The following is a 14,665-nucleotide window of genomic DNA, read 5'->3' as shown; positions in this document are numbered from 1 at the left end:
GCTGCCTTCATTTATTTTAGAACAAGGTGAGACATAAATTTTAAAATAAATAAATATTATGTGACCCTGAATAAGTTATTTCATCTACCTGGCCTCCGTTTGTTTATCTATAAAACGAGGGGACAGTATTAAGTGATCTTTCTGGCTTCTTCTCACTATAAGGATTTGTGATCCTAAATAATTCCTACACCCTAATGGCGGTACTTCACAGAAGGACTCCGGGAGAGCAGGGGGGAGGGATGAGGGCACTCACATGCAGAGTAGTAATCAAAGATGGGGTCCTTGCAGAAGGACTTGAAGCGCCACGTCACCACCACATCCTGGAGCTGGGCAGAGGTGGTGTAGTCACATTTGAGAACGACGGAGGCAAACAGGGTGACATAGCGCTCCGTGTGCTGGACTGTCACCAGCAAGGACACACACCCTGCAGCCAAGAGCAGGAGACAATGCTGAAGGCAGACCTTAGGTAGGTCTCTAAGGGGTGACCTACTTCTATTCATGGGGCAATAAAAGCATTGCACACAAGCAAACACACCGCCTGACTGGTTGGGAGCAGCTCACAAGCTGTCTGTGTTCTTACTTAGCCTGGGCAGGGTTGGGACGGAAACTGCACAGACACCCTGGAGGAGATGGAGGAGAAAAAGAGCAAAAACCATGACTCCCAAGGTGCTCCCAGTCCATAGGGAGTGATAACACATCCAACAATGATAAAGAAACGATATTAAAAGAAGGCCATGGGGCTTCCCTGATGGCGCAGTGGTTGAGAGTCTGCCTGCCGATGCAGGGGACACGGGTTCGAGCCCTGGTCTGGGAGGATCCCACATGCCGCGGAGCAACTGGGCCCGTGAGCCACAACTACTGAGCCTGCGCGTCTGGAGCCTGTGCTCCGCAACAAGAGAAGCCGTGACAGTGAGAGGCCCGCGCACTGCGATGAAGAGTGGCCCCCGCTTGCCACAACTAGAGAAAGCCCTCGCACAGAAATGAAGACCCAACACAGCAAAAATAAATTAATTAATTAATAAACTCCTACCCCCAACATCTTCTTTAAAAAAAAAAAAAAAAAGAAGGTCATGTATGTACTGGAGTGACTTTGCTAATATATATAATTTTTCATGTCACTTCTCTTCTTAAAATGTTTTCCCATTTCCCTAAGGATAAAGTTCAACCTCTGTACCCTGGCCTAGGAGGCCAGTCACGTCTGCCTTCAGCCTTTCTCTGTGGCCTCATCTCCCTTCATGCCCACCCCAACTTGGGGCTTCAGCCACTCTGGACTTGCCTCAGTCTTTCCCGTGCTAGGACTGCTGTCTTCCCCAGGTGCTCCCACATGCACATCTCTTGGCTGGAGCACTCTTCCACATCACCAGCTGCCACTCCACTCCCTTCACCAGGCTAAGTACTACTTCTTTCTTAGGTCTTCAGCTGCACCCTTACCTCCTCAAGAAGCCTCCTCTGACTACAAGTCTGGGAGAGGGGCTTTCCTCTGTTTTCCCAAAGTGCCTCATCCTACCCACAGGCAGAGCATTTCACACTTCTGGGGATGGCCTGTCTACTGTAGGCTCTGAGAAGGCCAACTGGGTTTGCCTCTGACTCACTGTTCAAACACAAGAGCCTCATACTGTGCCTGTCACCTCCTTGGCACCCAACAAATGTTTGTTGAATAAATGATAGAATGAATGACCAGTGAAACTTGGCAGTTCAACTGGTCGACATAAGCATAAAGAAAATAAAAAAATGATCAGACTGTGACAAATTTTATCACGAAAGACTTGAAGGAACTAACAATTTTTCTTTTTACTTTTTAAAAACTTTCTCCCCTTACCCTCCAAATCTACAGATATACTGAAAGCTCCAATTGTGTGTTGATGAGGAACCAGGTGGCACAGAAATGTCAGGTGGGACTCTGACATGGTCAGAAGTCCACACATAACCAGCATCTTCAAATGTTCCTATGTCAATATGGACTCTAGGCCAAGTTATAGCGGCCTTCTCATAGGAGGTTTAGTGTAGAGCAGTAGTATTCAAACTTGAGCATGCACCACCGGGAGGACTCGTGACAGCCCAGATCACTGTCAGCAGGAGTTTCTAATTCAGTAGGACTTGGGTGGGACCCAAGAACTTATATTTCTAACAAATTTCCAGGAGTTGCTGATACTACTTTGATGGGTACCATACTTTGAGAACCACCGGTGTAGACTAGCTAAAGTAAACCCAGGCTTTGGACTCAGATACGACTGGGTTCAAATCAAACTGTACTACTCACTTGGACATTGGACAAGTTATTTACTCTCTCTGAGCTTGTGTTTCCTCAGCTATGAATGGAGATTATAATAGTACTAACCTAATCAGGTCCTTGCAAGAATGCAATGAGATAACCCACTCCTGGCACTTGGCATGGTACCTGGCAAGGTGCTGGCATATATGCTGCCATGTTAGTGACACTGTATGAGTTTTTTTTTCCTTTTTTCCCTAATTATGAGGGCCAAGGAGAAAGGGGTTCAAGCTGGGAGTCCCTCCAATAGAGTTCTCAGGTAGAGCTACCTTCATTTTGACTAACTCCCATAAACAAAATAAATACAGTCACCCCTGTTATAGAGCAGCTGGGTGAGCCTGGCTCAACGGCCAGAGCCACATGGTTCTGGGTCCTGCCTCACCTTCTGGACACAACCCTCATAAGACAGCCACCATGGTTTGTGATGGCCACCAGCAGCCACTTTTCTCATGTCCACAGAGAGGTAGCAGAATGTTGCTTGGGACAGGCTCTGGTCCCCAGAAATGACCTGAGCCATCTCCAGGGCTGGGCTGTAATGAGGATGTGCCAGTGACAGCCATGCTAGAGAGAGGGTCTGCAGCAGTGTGGGGGAGACCTGTGGGTGGGAAGCATCATGGAAGGAAGAGATTTAAGCTAGACCCTAAAACCCAAGTAGGATTAAGATGATACGTGAGGGCTTCCCTGGTGGCGCAGTGGTTGAGAGCCCGCCTGCCGAAGCAGGGGACACGGGTTCGCGCTCCGGTCCGGGAAGATCTCACATGCCGCGGAGTGGCTGGGCCCGTGAGCCATGGCCGCTGAGCCTGCGCATCCGGAGCCTGGGTTCCGCAACGGGAGAGGCCACAACAGTGAGAGGCCTGCGTACCGCAAAAAAAAAAAAAAAAAAAACACATGATATGTGAAAAATAGGGAAAGGGCAGAGAGACTCATTGTGTCAGGATGGAAGAAAGGAGTGAGCAAAGGCCCTTATCAGGAAGGGGCAGTTCCTTGGAGAACCTGGAGGGAACCAACCCAGCTGGTGCCTCTGGCTTTATAGACAGAGGATAAATAAGGCGAGCTGGTTGTGGGGAGTAGGAAGTGGGGAGGTGGGGTGGAGTGTAAATTGCACTCCAGAGTCTATTTCCAGTTAATGGATAATCACTGAAGGCTTTCCTGAAGAAGAGTAATAAGGTGAAAGTGATGTTTTTAGGAAGATGGATAACTTCCTTATTTAGTTGTGAATGGAAAAAGAACATCACTTTGAAAATAAGCCTTGAGGAGTTTGGGGGAAATAGCTGCTGTCTCTACTAGCTGTAGTGTTCCTGGAAATCAGTCCAATCAGAATGGAAGAGCTAATGACTAGTATCTCAAACCTAACAAGGATTATTTCATAATCTGATTTTTTATTTTTGCTTCTCCACCTTCACCACCTCTTTGGTTTTTTCCAGAACTGACCTGAAGTAGGCCTTGGAGCTTTTACCCAACACAGCTTTAACTGCATACCAGAAGCAGCTACAGGTAAGATTTGACAATGAATAGGATGGCACTATTCACTACAGAAACACTAGCTTATTTTGTTCAGTAACACACATGGATTGGAATAGAGAGAAAAACATTGAAATTGTGGTGTAAACAAAATCTTAGGTTCACAAAGCACTTTCAAATATTTTCATTTACTCCCTAAATATGAGCCCTGGGAGGAAACAAGTTGTGCCGGTGCATACACAGCAAATCTAGGATTGGATAAGGCAAGTGGCTTGACTGTGGTCATTCATTTTCTAAGGGGGTTGGAGCCAAGATTCTGCCCCTGAGCAGTCTCTTGCCACTCTACCTGGCTATTCTTTAAATAAAGGAAGATGTTTGGTATTCAATAGCTTGCAGATAATCAGAGCATGGGGCCAGGCTACATGAGCAATAATTAATAAACAACGGGCAGCAGTTACTCTAATACCGTGACTAATAAACTACATGTTCTTTATTTTGCTGAATGGTAATTCAATACAAATGACAGTTTATTCAAAGGACTCCAGTCAACATTATTTGTATAGAGGTGGAATATCTGCAGGGGGGTAGTGCAGGTTTGCTGGGAGTCAGAGAGGGTATTTGGTTGGAGCCAGAAGTTGCTCTGGGGTAGCTTTGAAGATGGCTGAATCTGACACCCTGAGGCAGAAGAATGGGGACAAGGGTGATCACCTTCATTACCAAATGCGCAGTCAGCTTCTTTCCCATGAATGCTCTTGTTATGGACAAAGCACACGTGGGGTGACTTGACTCACCTTTACCAACGTCAGCACTGGCTTTGTTGCCTGGTATTTCTCTTTTATCCTCTCTTTAATTTCATGCCTTACGTGAACTTCAAGCCTTGAAATACGCCAGGTTCCCACATATCTGACAATATTGAACTCATTCACACTCCCTCCAGCGGTCTGTTGGCCCTACAGCATCCTGTACAGCTCCCAGACCTTCACCCCTCGCCCACCCTCACATGGAGAGTGGGGGAGAGTCTCAGGCCAAACGGTACCGAGCAACCAGCAAACCCTTCTCCCTTCTTCTCAGCTGTTGCTCTGGGTTTCAGCATCTACTGTGTACCAGGTGATGTACATACATCGTCTCTAATCCTCACAAAATTCCCTAGGGTGGGGTCAGCCCTGCTCATATCTGTGGGCAAAAGTTCAGAGACTGTAATAAACCAAGCCCTCTCAGCCTCGGGATTTGAACTCGGGTCTTGCTCACACCAAATCCAATCTTTCCCAAGAAGGCAAGCCTGACTTTCCAAGTAGAAGTCAGGCACTGGACTCTCAAAAAGCAGGAGGAATTTCCAGATTGGGAGGAAGAGAGAAGAAGTAGCAAGACAGACCATTTCAAAGGCAGAAACCTCCTATCTTTTCCTTTAGCCTCTAATTTCTCTGTAAAACTAACCACACTGGACACGCACACTACTAAGCAGGTAAAGTTTTCAAGAAGAGACTAAGGGCAGCAGAATCTGGGCTGAAAATATGAAGAGATTCAAAAAGATAAGTGTCCTGTTTATATGTGTCCTGGTTGCATCCTTGCTCTTTTAAACCTGGTACTACGGGCTTTCAAATTCTTAATTTTTCTTTCTGTTCTTAAATTCCCTTCATCCTGTGGCATCTCCTTCTCCCCAGTTCATCACCATCTAATTGCCTAGTTGTGTCTATAATTTTCTCCTGAAAACATGAATTCTGGAGACTGATTTTCTGAGTTCAAATTCTGCCTCCACTCCCCTGCTCGCTAAAAGACCTGACAAGTTATTTCCAAACTACAGTTGTTTCTATATATGCAAAATTGGGATGATGATAATCCGTGCCTGATAGGGTAATAGTGAGGGTTAAATGAGATAAATATGTCCAGCATTTAGCAAAGAGCCTGGCACATAATAGACACTCAGTAAACAGTAGCTATTACTTGTATCATTTGTTCTTATCTTGCCCACTTCAAGAGGTTGAGAGCAATTGAGAACAGCATGCAAAAACATTTTGAATGAATTAAAATGATACAAATGTAAGCTATCATTACTGCCTTCTCTTTGCAAAATGAGTTAGTGCATTAAAAGCTTTTAAAGCTGCGTCTTACCTGGCAAACCCATTCACAGTTTGTCTCTGTGAAAGAGGAAGGGAGATCTGTAAGGGTGGAAAGGTAACTTCAGATGAGATAGCAGAGCTCATGGGAAGGAGGGAAGGAGAAGGGGATTCTCTGTTTCCCACCATGAGGTACTTTCCAAGACTACGCTGCTAAGCAGAGTGGGGACTACCATCCCGCGTTGAAGTGGAAGGTAAATATACCAATTAAAAAAAAGAGTATCTTTACAACTAAATGCCATGTGTTCCCAAATAGATGCAGATCTTTGCACATTTATTTATTCAGCCTGTCTTCCCTGTGTAGTATCAGAGTGGGCAAGATGTTTTATAGTTTCTAGAACATATTATCCATACAGTACAGGGATACAGATACAAAAGGTTTTTTTCCTTTTAAACTAAGAATCCTTTTCAGGGGACTGGATGGCATTTCCCCTCATTTCCACGTGAAAGGTCTTGCTTGGAAGGGAGTGGCAGGCAGGGAGGAGAGCAAGGTCTTTCCCAGCAAGGGGCAGTGGCCTAATGGTGCCTCCAATGGAAGGTCTTGATTCCTGTTTTTCAGGCACCGAGTCACCTCTGCTCCACTAATCAGGTTAACAAAAAGTACACAGGTTTAATCCTATCAGAGTTTATGTCAGGGCAAGCTATCTCCCCAAGTATATTTACCATCAGTATTTGTTACATTTCCTCAGATAACAGTGCAAACAGAAGAGGAATCAAGGGGAAGAGGGCCTGGCAATGCATGGACAAGAAGTAAGGGACGGAGAGAGCAAGGAGAGGAGAAAAGGGGAGAAAGAAGCAGGTTGGGGCGGGGGAGGAATTATGTCTACGTATTGCACGTTTAACAAAGGTCTGGGGGTGCTTCTCGACAGTTGTTAGGCTTGGGGTGGCAGAAGCCTATGACTACCCTCGGGAGGAAACTGGTAACTACTGAGCACTTCAGTGTTGGTCAGCATGGTATTGGGGGCTTCATTATGCAGTACGTAGTTTAACCTTGGCAAACCCCCATGAGATCAGCCTTATTTTTATCTCAATTTCATAGATGAGGAAAATCCTCAGGGAGATTAAGTAACCGGTTTGAAGCCACACAGCTAGTAAATAGCGAAACTAGATATAAGCGTATACCTCTAAAATCCCAAATCCTACAGTTTCCATTGTACCACCTGCCTTCTGGATAAGTTTCCTAATGGTGGAGGTTTAACCCTTTAAGAGACATTCACAAATTTATTTTAACCATTTTGTAGAGAAACCCCTTTCTTCCTTTTTTATTTATAAGATAAATAATAAGAAACTTCAAACAATAGAGAAGGGTATAAAGTAAAATGTTCATCCTTGCTCACTATGAACTCTACTCTCCAGAGGCACCATAATTTGGTGTCTACCCTCCACATCTTTTCCTACACGTTTTTTTTTTATTAAAATTAATATTATGTACATTGACCTGCAACTTTGTTTTTTCTTCAAACTAATGAGATATCATTATATTCTATCTCAGTATATATTGATCTAAATTTTAGTGGCTGCATGAAAATTTGCTACATGGATGAACCATAATTTACCCATTTTTCTAATGATGGGCATTTAGGTTGTTTCTAATATTTCACTATTACAAACAATGCTGAAATAATTTGTCGAAATGAATACCTTTATATTATATAAAGTATCTCTTCACATGCATGCTTTTATTCTAGTAGGATGTATTTCTCAAAGAGAGAGTGCTGGGTCAAAGGGGATAAGACTTTTATATTTTAATAGATAATTCAGGAAAGAAATTTATATTCCCATCAACAGGGTGTGACACTCCCATGTTTCACCACAATCTTTCCAACAGGGGAAATATCAATCTTTAAAAATTTCTTGATAAACTACTAGGTGAAAAAAATAGCCCCTCAGGTGGTTTGAATTTAATATCCTTTGGTTATTAGGGGTAGAGGACAACAAGACCTGGTTGAGAGGCAGATGCTTGGGGTTTCCCAAAGCCAGACGCTCAGTGTCTGTGACTCAGTGACTCATCTGTGTCCCCACATGCTAATCTCAGAGCACATGCAAATTTAAGTCTCACCACAATGACAAATTTCTGTGTGCCCTGGGCCTTCAGGTCACTCATTCACTCATTTATTGAATACCTACTATGAGCCAGAAGCTGTTCCAGACGATGGGGGTAAAGTAGCTAATGAGAGAGACAAGGTCCCTGTACTCTTGGAACTTATACTCTTGGGGAAAGTCAACAATACATAAGTAAACGGATAAGCAAGGTACCTCTGGTCATGGCTAAGCTTTATAGGATGGCTTAGAAACTGGTAGAGTTTTGAATAACAAATCCTACTACTGTACAATAAGAGCCAAGAAGACACACGGGTCCAAATCCTCCTCATAGCTCTTCTTGGTTGTTTCAGAATCTAAATCAGACCCCAAATCTAAATCCTATTCCTTCTGTACAAACTTGGGCTTCTTCCCTATTTCCCATCTCAGTGAGTGGACAAGACTGAAAACTAGAAATCGTCCTTGACATCTCTTTCTTCCTCACTCCATATAAAGTCTATTATCAAATTGGGTTTATTTGTCTCCTAAGTATTTCTGGAATCTCTGTCTCTCCATCATCACCGTCACCCTAGCACAAGCTACCATCACTTCCAGCCTGGATACTGCTTCAGCTTAACTGGTACCTGCACATACTCTGGTTTTCCTCCACGTGGATTTCACACCCGTCTCCCAACTCTTTCTCCTTAAATATCTCCAAAAGCTGTCCATTGTTCTTATGATAAATACAAAGCCTTCCACCATGACCCATGAGGCCATGCATATCTGGTCCTACCCATCCCCGGCCTCCTTTCCACCACACGTCCAGTGGCTTCCTCCTTTCAGTCACACTGATATTCTTGCCACCTCTCATTCTCACTGAGCTCCTATCCAGCAGCCTTGCACATGCTATTCATTTGTTTGGGATGATCACCCCTCAGCTCTCAATGTGAGCATCATTTCTCCAGGGAGGGCCTCCTGAATGAGCAAAATCCATCTATTATATGCTCTTGTGGTACCTTGTATCTCTTTCTCATAGTCGCTATCATAGTTGTATTTCTACATTTGCTTGTATTTCCTTTAGACCATAAGCACCATGGGGACCAAAGCCGTGTCTGCTTTTGTTTGAGAGTACGTCTGGCACATGGTGTGCATTAAACCTTTGCTGAAAAAACAAACAAATAAATTCATACAAGACAGGCTAAGCTGCTTGGAACAAAGTTTAAGTGCTCTGAAAGTACAGAAAACAAATGGTTAAAGTCAACCATTTGTAATATGGCCAGACAAAAAGCAAGGAAGAAGGGTGTATGTTGGGGGGAGAGGGGGTGCAAGAGCACGCTCACAGTAGTGGAGACAAGGCTGCCCATGTTAGTGAGGCCATAATGAGTGAGGCTTGAATTCCAAAGAGCTTTAATCCACTCATATAAACTATGGGGATCTAGTAGACGTTCTTGGAGGACTCAAGTGAAGGTGGGAAAGATTAATCCAGGTAGGCTAACCTATCATCTGGGTAGAGGATGGTTGAAACTAGGCAGAGAGGTAGCAGGCCTAGAGGCAAGGAGATGGTTAAGATGCTGGGATTAAGCAATAGCACATGGTGATTAACTGGGTTTGGGAAATGAAGAAAGTGTAGAATGCTTTCCTCTGACCCCACCTTACCCTAAGATTTGTAGATTGGAAGATCCAGAAACGAGGACTGGAGAAAGACAAGACATGATCAGAGTCTTCCTAATTCTTAAAACACACAATCTTATTTCTCCCCTAAGGACTTCAAATAATGAAATAAAGTATTAGGCTGAAAGAAACTTAGGCAGACAGTACAGTAATTACCCAGCATCTCATCCCACTATACTGTTGTTGAGGCAAGAGGTTTAATAATTAACATCTGGTTATACCTCCAGGAGGTAGTCAATTTCTATTTCTACCAGGATTCAATTAGGCAAAACAAACCTGCTCCATGGTATGAAATAGGTGAAAGAGCAATGGACTAAGAGTGAGGACGCCAGGGTTCCCGTCGTCCCAGCTCTCAAACCAACTCCACTGTGTCAACTTGAGATGCCTGACTTCCCTGGACACAGATTTCCTTATCTGTAAAACTGGCTGGGAGGAGAAGACAAGGACTGGGAGGGATTTCTACTTGTGTTCGCAGAGCACTGGGGTTCTGGGAGGTACTTCAGGGAGCCTCACGGCAGGGGGGTGGGGGGCAAGAGAGGAGTCGAGTGGACAGTCCCCTATCCAACACCTGAGAAGCTCTACTTTTTACTATCTACTGTATCAGGGACCAAGATGTCATTAGGTTTTCAGTATGATCCCAACCTTCACCCCGACCACCAAGGGGAAGCTCCTGGTCTAGATGCTAAGAATCTTGTCCCTTAGAGGTCAGCTGTCTGATTTCCTAAAGAATAATATAAGTTGATAGCTACGTGGATCTATAAGTTAACACCCCTCTAAGATCTTTTTAAATATTCACAAAAGCACAAACAACACACAACCTTTTAGAATTTGGCAGTGGGGGGGGGGGCGGGGGGTAGAATCTAAACTTTTATTCCAGGAATAAACTTTGAGATTGGATGAAGGTAACCAGAGCTATTAGCCAATAATGCAAAGAGCTATAGGAACTTACTTTAGCCTTATCTTAAGGCTCTGTTTTAAGCAGCAAATATCACTTGTGTGATAAAAAAAACTTCTTTCTTTTTAAGGAAAAACAGTTTGGAGAATTACACACACACAAAACCCTCTGACAATCCATCTCTCCACAGCTCCAAACATAAAGACTCTGGTAACTTCACAGGACTTCCTGACCTCAGAGGCTTCATCGAGGCCCCAAGCCACACCAACTAGCCAGTACCCACATCTGACATAATCTCTTTCCTGACCCACACTTCGCAACTGCAGAAACTTGGATGCTAATCAGAGAGCTGGGTTGACTTTTCTTTAGAAACAGAAGAGAACAAGGTGACAGACCAAAATGAATATGTTCTAATGCAGGGTTTTCCAAAGTTCATACCTCAGTTTGCAGTGGGTCTTGAGAATATCAACTTACTGGATTTTTCTATTTAATACTGTTAATTTGGGGATTACTTTCTATGAATTTAAATGTTATTAAAGTAATATTTAATGTTAATTTGTTATTCTTTTATCCAACATAGTAACTGGTTTTGTGTGTGTGTGTGTGTGTGTATACCTTTTGTTCATATTTTATAAATCTCATATATGTGTGTATATGTCACAATGTAAACTGTATTTCTTCCTGGACTTAGGATCTTTCCGTGTTCAGCATTCTTTGCTTCTAAAATGTGTCACGCAGGTAGGCTTCCATTTAACGAATGCCAGGCAAATACAGCAGTCTGTATTATTTGACCACCTCAGTATCCTGGCTACTCACACTGCATGGTTGGTTCATGAACACCTGGAGCTCCACTTTCTGAAGTCTGTCCATTTAGCAATTTGCTTACTTTAAGAATATACCCTTTAGCCACCAGAAAACTACTAGAGTTAATCAATGAATTTGGTAAAGTTGCAGGATACAAAATTAATGCACAGAAATCTCTTGCATTTCTATACACTAACCATGAAAGATCAGAAAGAGAAATTAAGGAGACAATCCCATTCACCATTGCAACAAAAAGAATAAAATACCTAGGAATAAGCCTACCTAAGGAGGTAACAGACCTGTACTCAGAAAACTATAAGACACTGATGAAAGAAATCAAAGATGACACAAACAGAAGGAGAGATATACCATGTTCTTGGATTGGAAGAATCAATATTGTGAAAATGACTATACTGCCCAAAGCAATCTACAGATTCAATGCAATCCCTATCAAATTACCAGTGGCAGTTTTTACAGAACTGGAACAAAAAGTCTTAAAATTTGTATGGAGACACTGCCAAAGCAGTCTTCAGGGAAAAAAATGGAGCTGGAGGAATCAGACTCTCTGACTTCAGACTATACTACAAAGCTATAGTAATCAAGAGAATATGATACTGGCACAAAAACAGAAATATAGATCAATGGAACAGGATAGAACCCAGAGATAAACCCACACACCTATGGTCAACTAAATATGACAAAGGAGGCAAGGATATACAATGGAGAAAAGACAGTCTCTTCAATAAGTGGTGCTGGGAAAACTGGACAGCTACATGTAAAAGAATGAAATTAGAACACTCCCTAATACCATACACAAAAATAATCTCAAAATGGATTAAAGACCTAAATGTAAGACCAGACACTATAGAGCTCTTAGAGGAAAACATAGGCAGAACACTTTTTGACATAAATCACAGCAAGATCTTTTTTGACCCACCTCCTAGGGTAATGTAAATAAAAACAAAAATAAACACATGGGACCTAATGAAACTTAAAAGCTTTTGCACAGCAAAGGAAACTATAAACAAGATGAAAAGACAACCCTCAGAGTGGGAGAAAATATTTGCAAACGAATCAAAGGACAAAGGATTAATCTCTAAAATATATAAACAGTTCATGCAGCTCAATATTAGAATAACAAACAACCAATCCAAAAAAGTGCAGAAGACCTAAATAGACATTTCTCCAAAGAAGACATACAGCTGGCCAAGAAAAGCTGCTCAACATCACTAATTATTAGAGAAATGCAAACCAAAACTACAATGAGGTATCACCTCACACCGGTTAGAATGGGCATCATCAGAAAATCTACAAAGAACAAATGATGGAGGGGGTGTGAAGAAAAGGGAACCCTCTTGCACTGTTGGTAGGAATATAAATTGATACAGCCACTACGGAGAACAGTATGCAGGTTCCTTAAAAAACTAAAAATAAAATTACCATATGACACAGCAATCCCACTGCTGGGCATATACACAGAGAAAATGGTAATTCAGAAAGACACATGCACCCCAATGTTCATTGCAGCACTATTTACAGTAGCCAGGTCATGGAAGCAACCTAAATGCCCATCGACAGACGAATGTATAAAGAAGATGTGGTACATATATACAATGGAATATTACTCAGCATAAAAAGGAATGAAATTGGGTCATTTGTAGAGACGTGGATGGACCTAGAGACTGTCATACAGAGTGAAGTAAGTCAGAAAGAGAAAAACAAATATCATGCATTAACACGTATATGTAGAATCTAGAAAAATGGTATAGATGAACCGGTTTGCAAGGCAGAAATAGAGACACAGATGTAGAGAACAAACGTATGGACACCAAGGGGGGAAAAAGGGATGAATTGGGAGATTGGGATTGACATATATACACCAATATGTATAAAATAGATAACTAATAAGAACCTGCTGTATAAAAATAAAATTAAAAAAAAAGAATATACCCTTTGGTTATAATCATTGTGTTTGAAAAATGTTGAGCGTTCAATATTCTTTGTAAAAATAGAACAGCTTTTAAAACATCATGCTGGTGATTTAAGGATTGGGTTTTATACCCTAATGGGATTTTTGTCTGTAAGGCTTCTTTTATTATTCTTTTGACCTAGATGAGTGCTGGCTACAGAGTCCTAATTCTGAGGATGGGGTGCCCAGGGTCAGAAGTGGGAATTAGGAATTACAATTAGGAATTGTAAGAGTGGTGTTTCCGCCTCTATCAATTTGGCTTTAGAGACCAAGAAGTGCCTAAAGAGCAGGAGGAGAAGCCCAGAGGCTCCTGGCTTCTTCCTTAGTTGCACCTGTTTCGGAAGGGCCTAGGCTAATAAAAGAAGAAAACAACAGGTTCCCACAGACAGAAACTCGATTCAGTCCCCGCAACTCCTGGCGCCCGTGCCAAGAGCCACCTGAGCGCGGCCCGGGCCTCCGCTGTCCTGCCTGTGGCCAGCTCTGCAAGGCCAGGCAACAATGGCTTCCTCTCCCCTTGGGCCCCTGCTGGGACCCATTTTCCCACGGCTCACCTGCTGGGAGCCAGGTGAAGAGCAGCAGCCAAGGTGCGGGCAGCTCGGGGCTCATTCCGGCCCTCTCCGTTCCCTTTCAGCTCAGGGGCTCCAGGGACACTGTGTCTGTCTTCATCAGCGGCCGGTTCAGGGCGCACCACTTCTCCTAGGAATCCCCCCGCTTTCCGCTCACTGCGTGCGGCGCGGCGGGAGGACCGGTCCTGCTCCGCGGGCAGGTACCGCCCGGCTCCTGTCCACCTGGGAGCTCCCCGCGGCTCCGCCTCCCGCTCCGCGCGCCGCCGTTTCCTGCTCCGCCCCGGCCCTGGCCCGCGGCCACCTTTCCTGCCTGCCACCGCCCCGCCCAGGCAGGCTGCCAGGTGATTCTCCTCACCGAAACACCACCTCGTGCCACTCTCGCCTCCCACCTATAAGAGCCTGTTACCATTTTCCCCAGAAGTTCTTGGGAAATCTTACCCCTAGCAAATTTCTCCCTCATTCTTCGTAGAATTATGTGGATATAACTTTCTAGGGAATATTTCCTGCCGTATGTTTCCATTCACTCACACGTGCTTGGAAAACATGTTTTTTCCCCACTAAAAACACACTAATAGGAAGTTTATGTGTAATGATTGTTCAGGTTTTCTATAAATAAAGATGGTGGGGTGTGAACTAGAGAAATAGACCTAATTTTCCAAGTTATAAAAGAAAAGGGTGCTCATTATAGAAAAGTTAGAAAAAATATAAATTAATGGAAGTAAGAAAAAACCGTGCTCCCACCATCCATAGTTAGGCATCGTTAATATTGGTTTAGGCCTTATTATTTGCCATCCTGCATGCAGCTCAGCAGCCCCTCACAGACCTCAGCCGCCCAAGATGAAAGATTCTAGGTCTTTTTGCACCAGGCCACCTAGGATGTATTCCCAGTCTCTCCTT

At 43.5% G+C, this 14,665-nt stretch overlaps 1 protein-coding gene across 3 annotated transcripts in view; it reads right to left on the bottom strand.

Annotated features, from left to right (window-relative positions):
- ILDR1 (immunoglobulin like domain containing receptor 1) overlaps window positions 1–13,998 on the bottom strand; it is a 73,992-nt gene extending 59,994 nt beyond the window's left edge. For 2 of the 3 annotated variants that reach the window (XM_067738724.1, XM_067738725.1), the window contains exon 1: window positions 254–1,060. In XM_067738724.1, coding sequence (XP_067594825.1) covers window positions 254–500 — 247 coding nt within the window. In that variant the 5' untranslated portion in view covers window positions 501–1,060. Of the gene's footprint in view, window positions 1–253; window positions 1,061–13,753 lie in introns of those variants that run through there. The other variant, XM_067738726.1, reaches the window with a different exon arrangement.
- Between the last annotated feature and the right edge of the window lie 667 nt (window positions 13,999–14,665).

Source organism: Pseudorca crassidens, chromosome 5 (genome assembly GCF_039906515.1).
Source record: "Pseudorca crassidens isolate mPseCra1 chromosome 5, mPseCra1.hap1, whole genome shotgun sequence".
NCBI classification, from domain to species: Eukaryota; Metazoa; Chordata; class Mammalia; order Artiodactyla; family Delphinidae; genus Pseudorca; species Pseudorca crassidens.
The sequence above is the reverse complement of the archived record's forward strand: the minus strand, read 5'-3'. Positions and strand labels throughout refer to the sequence as shown.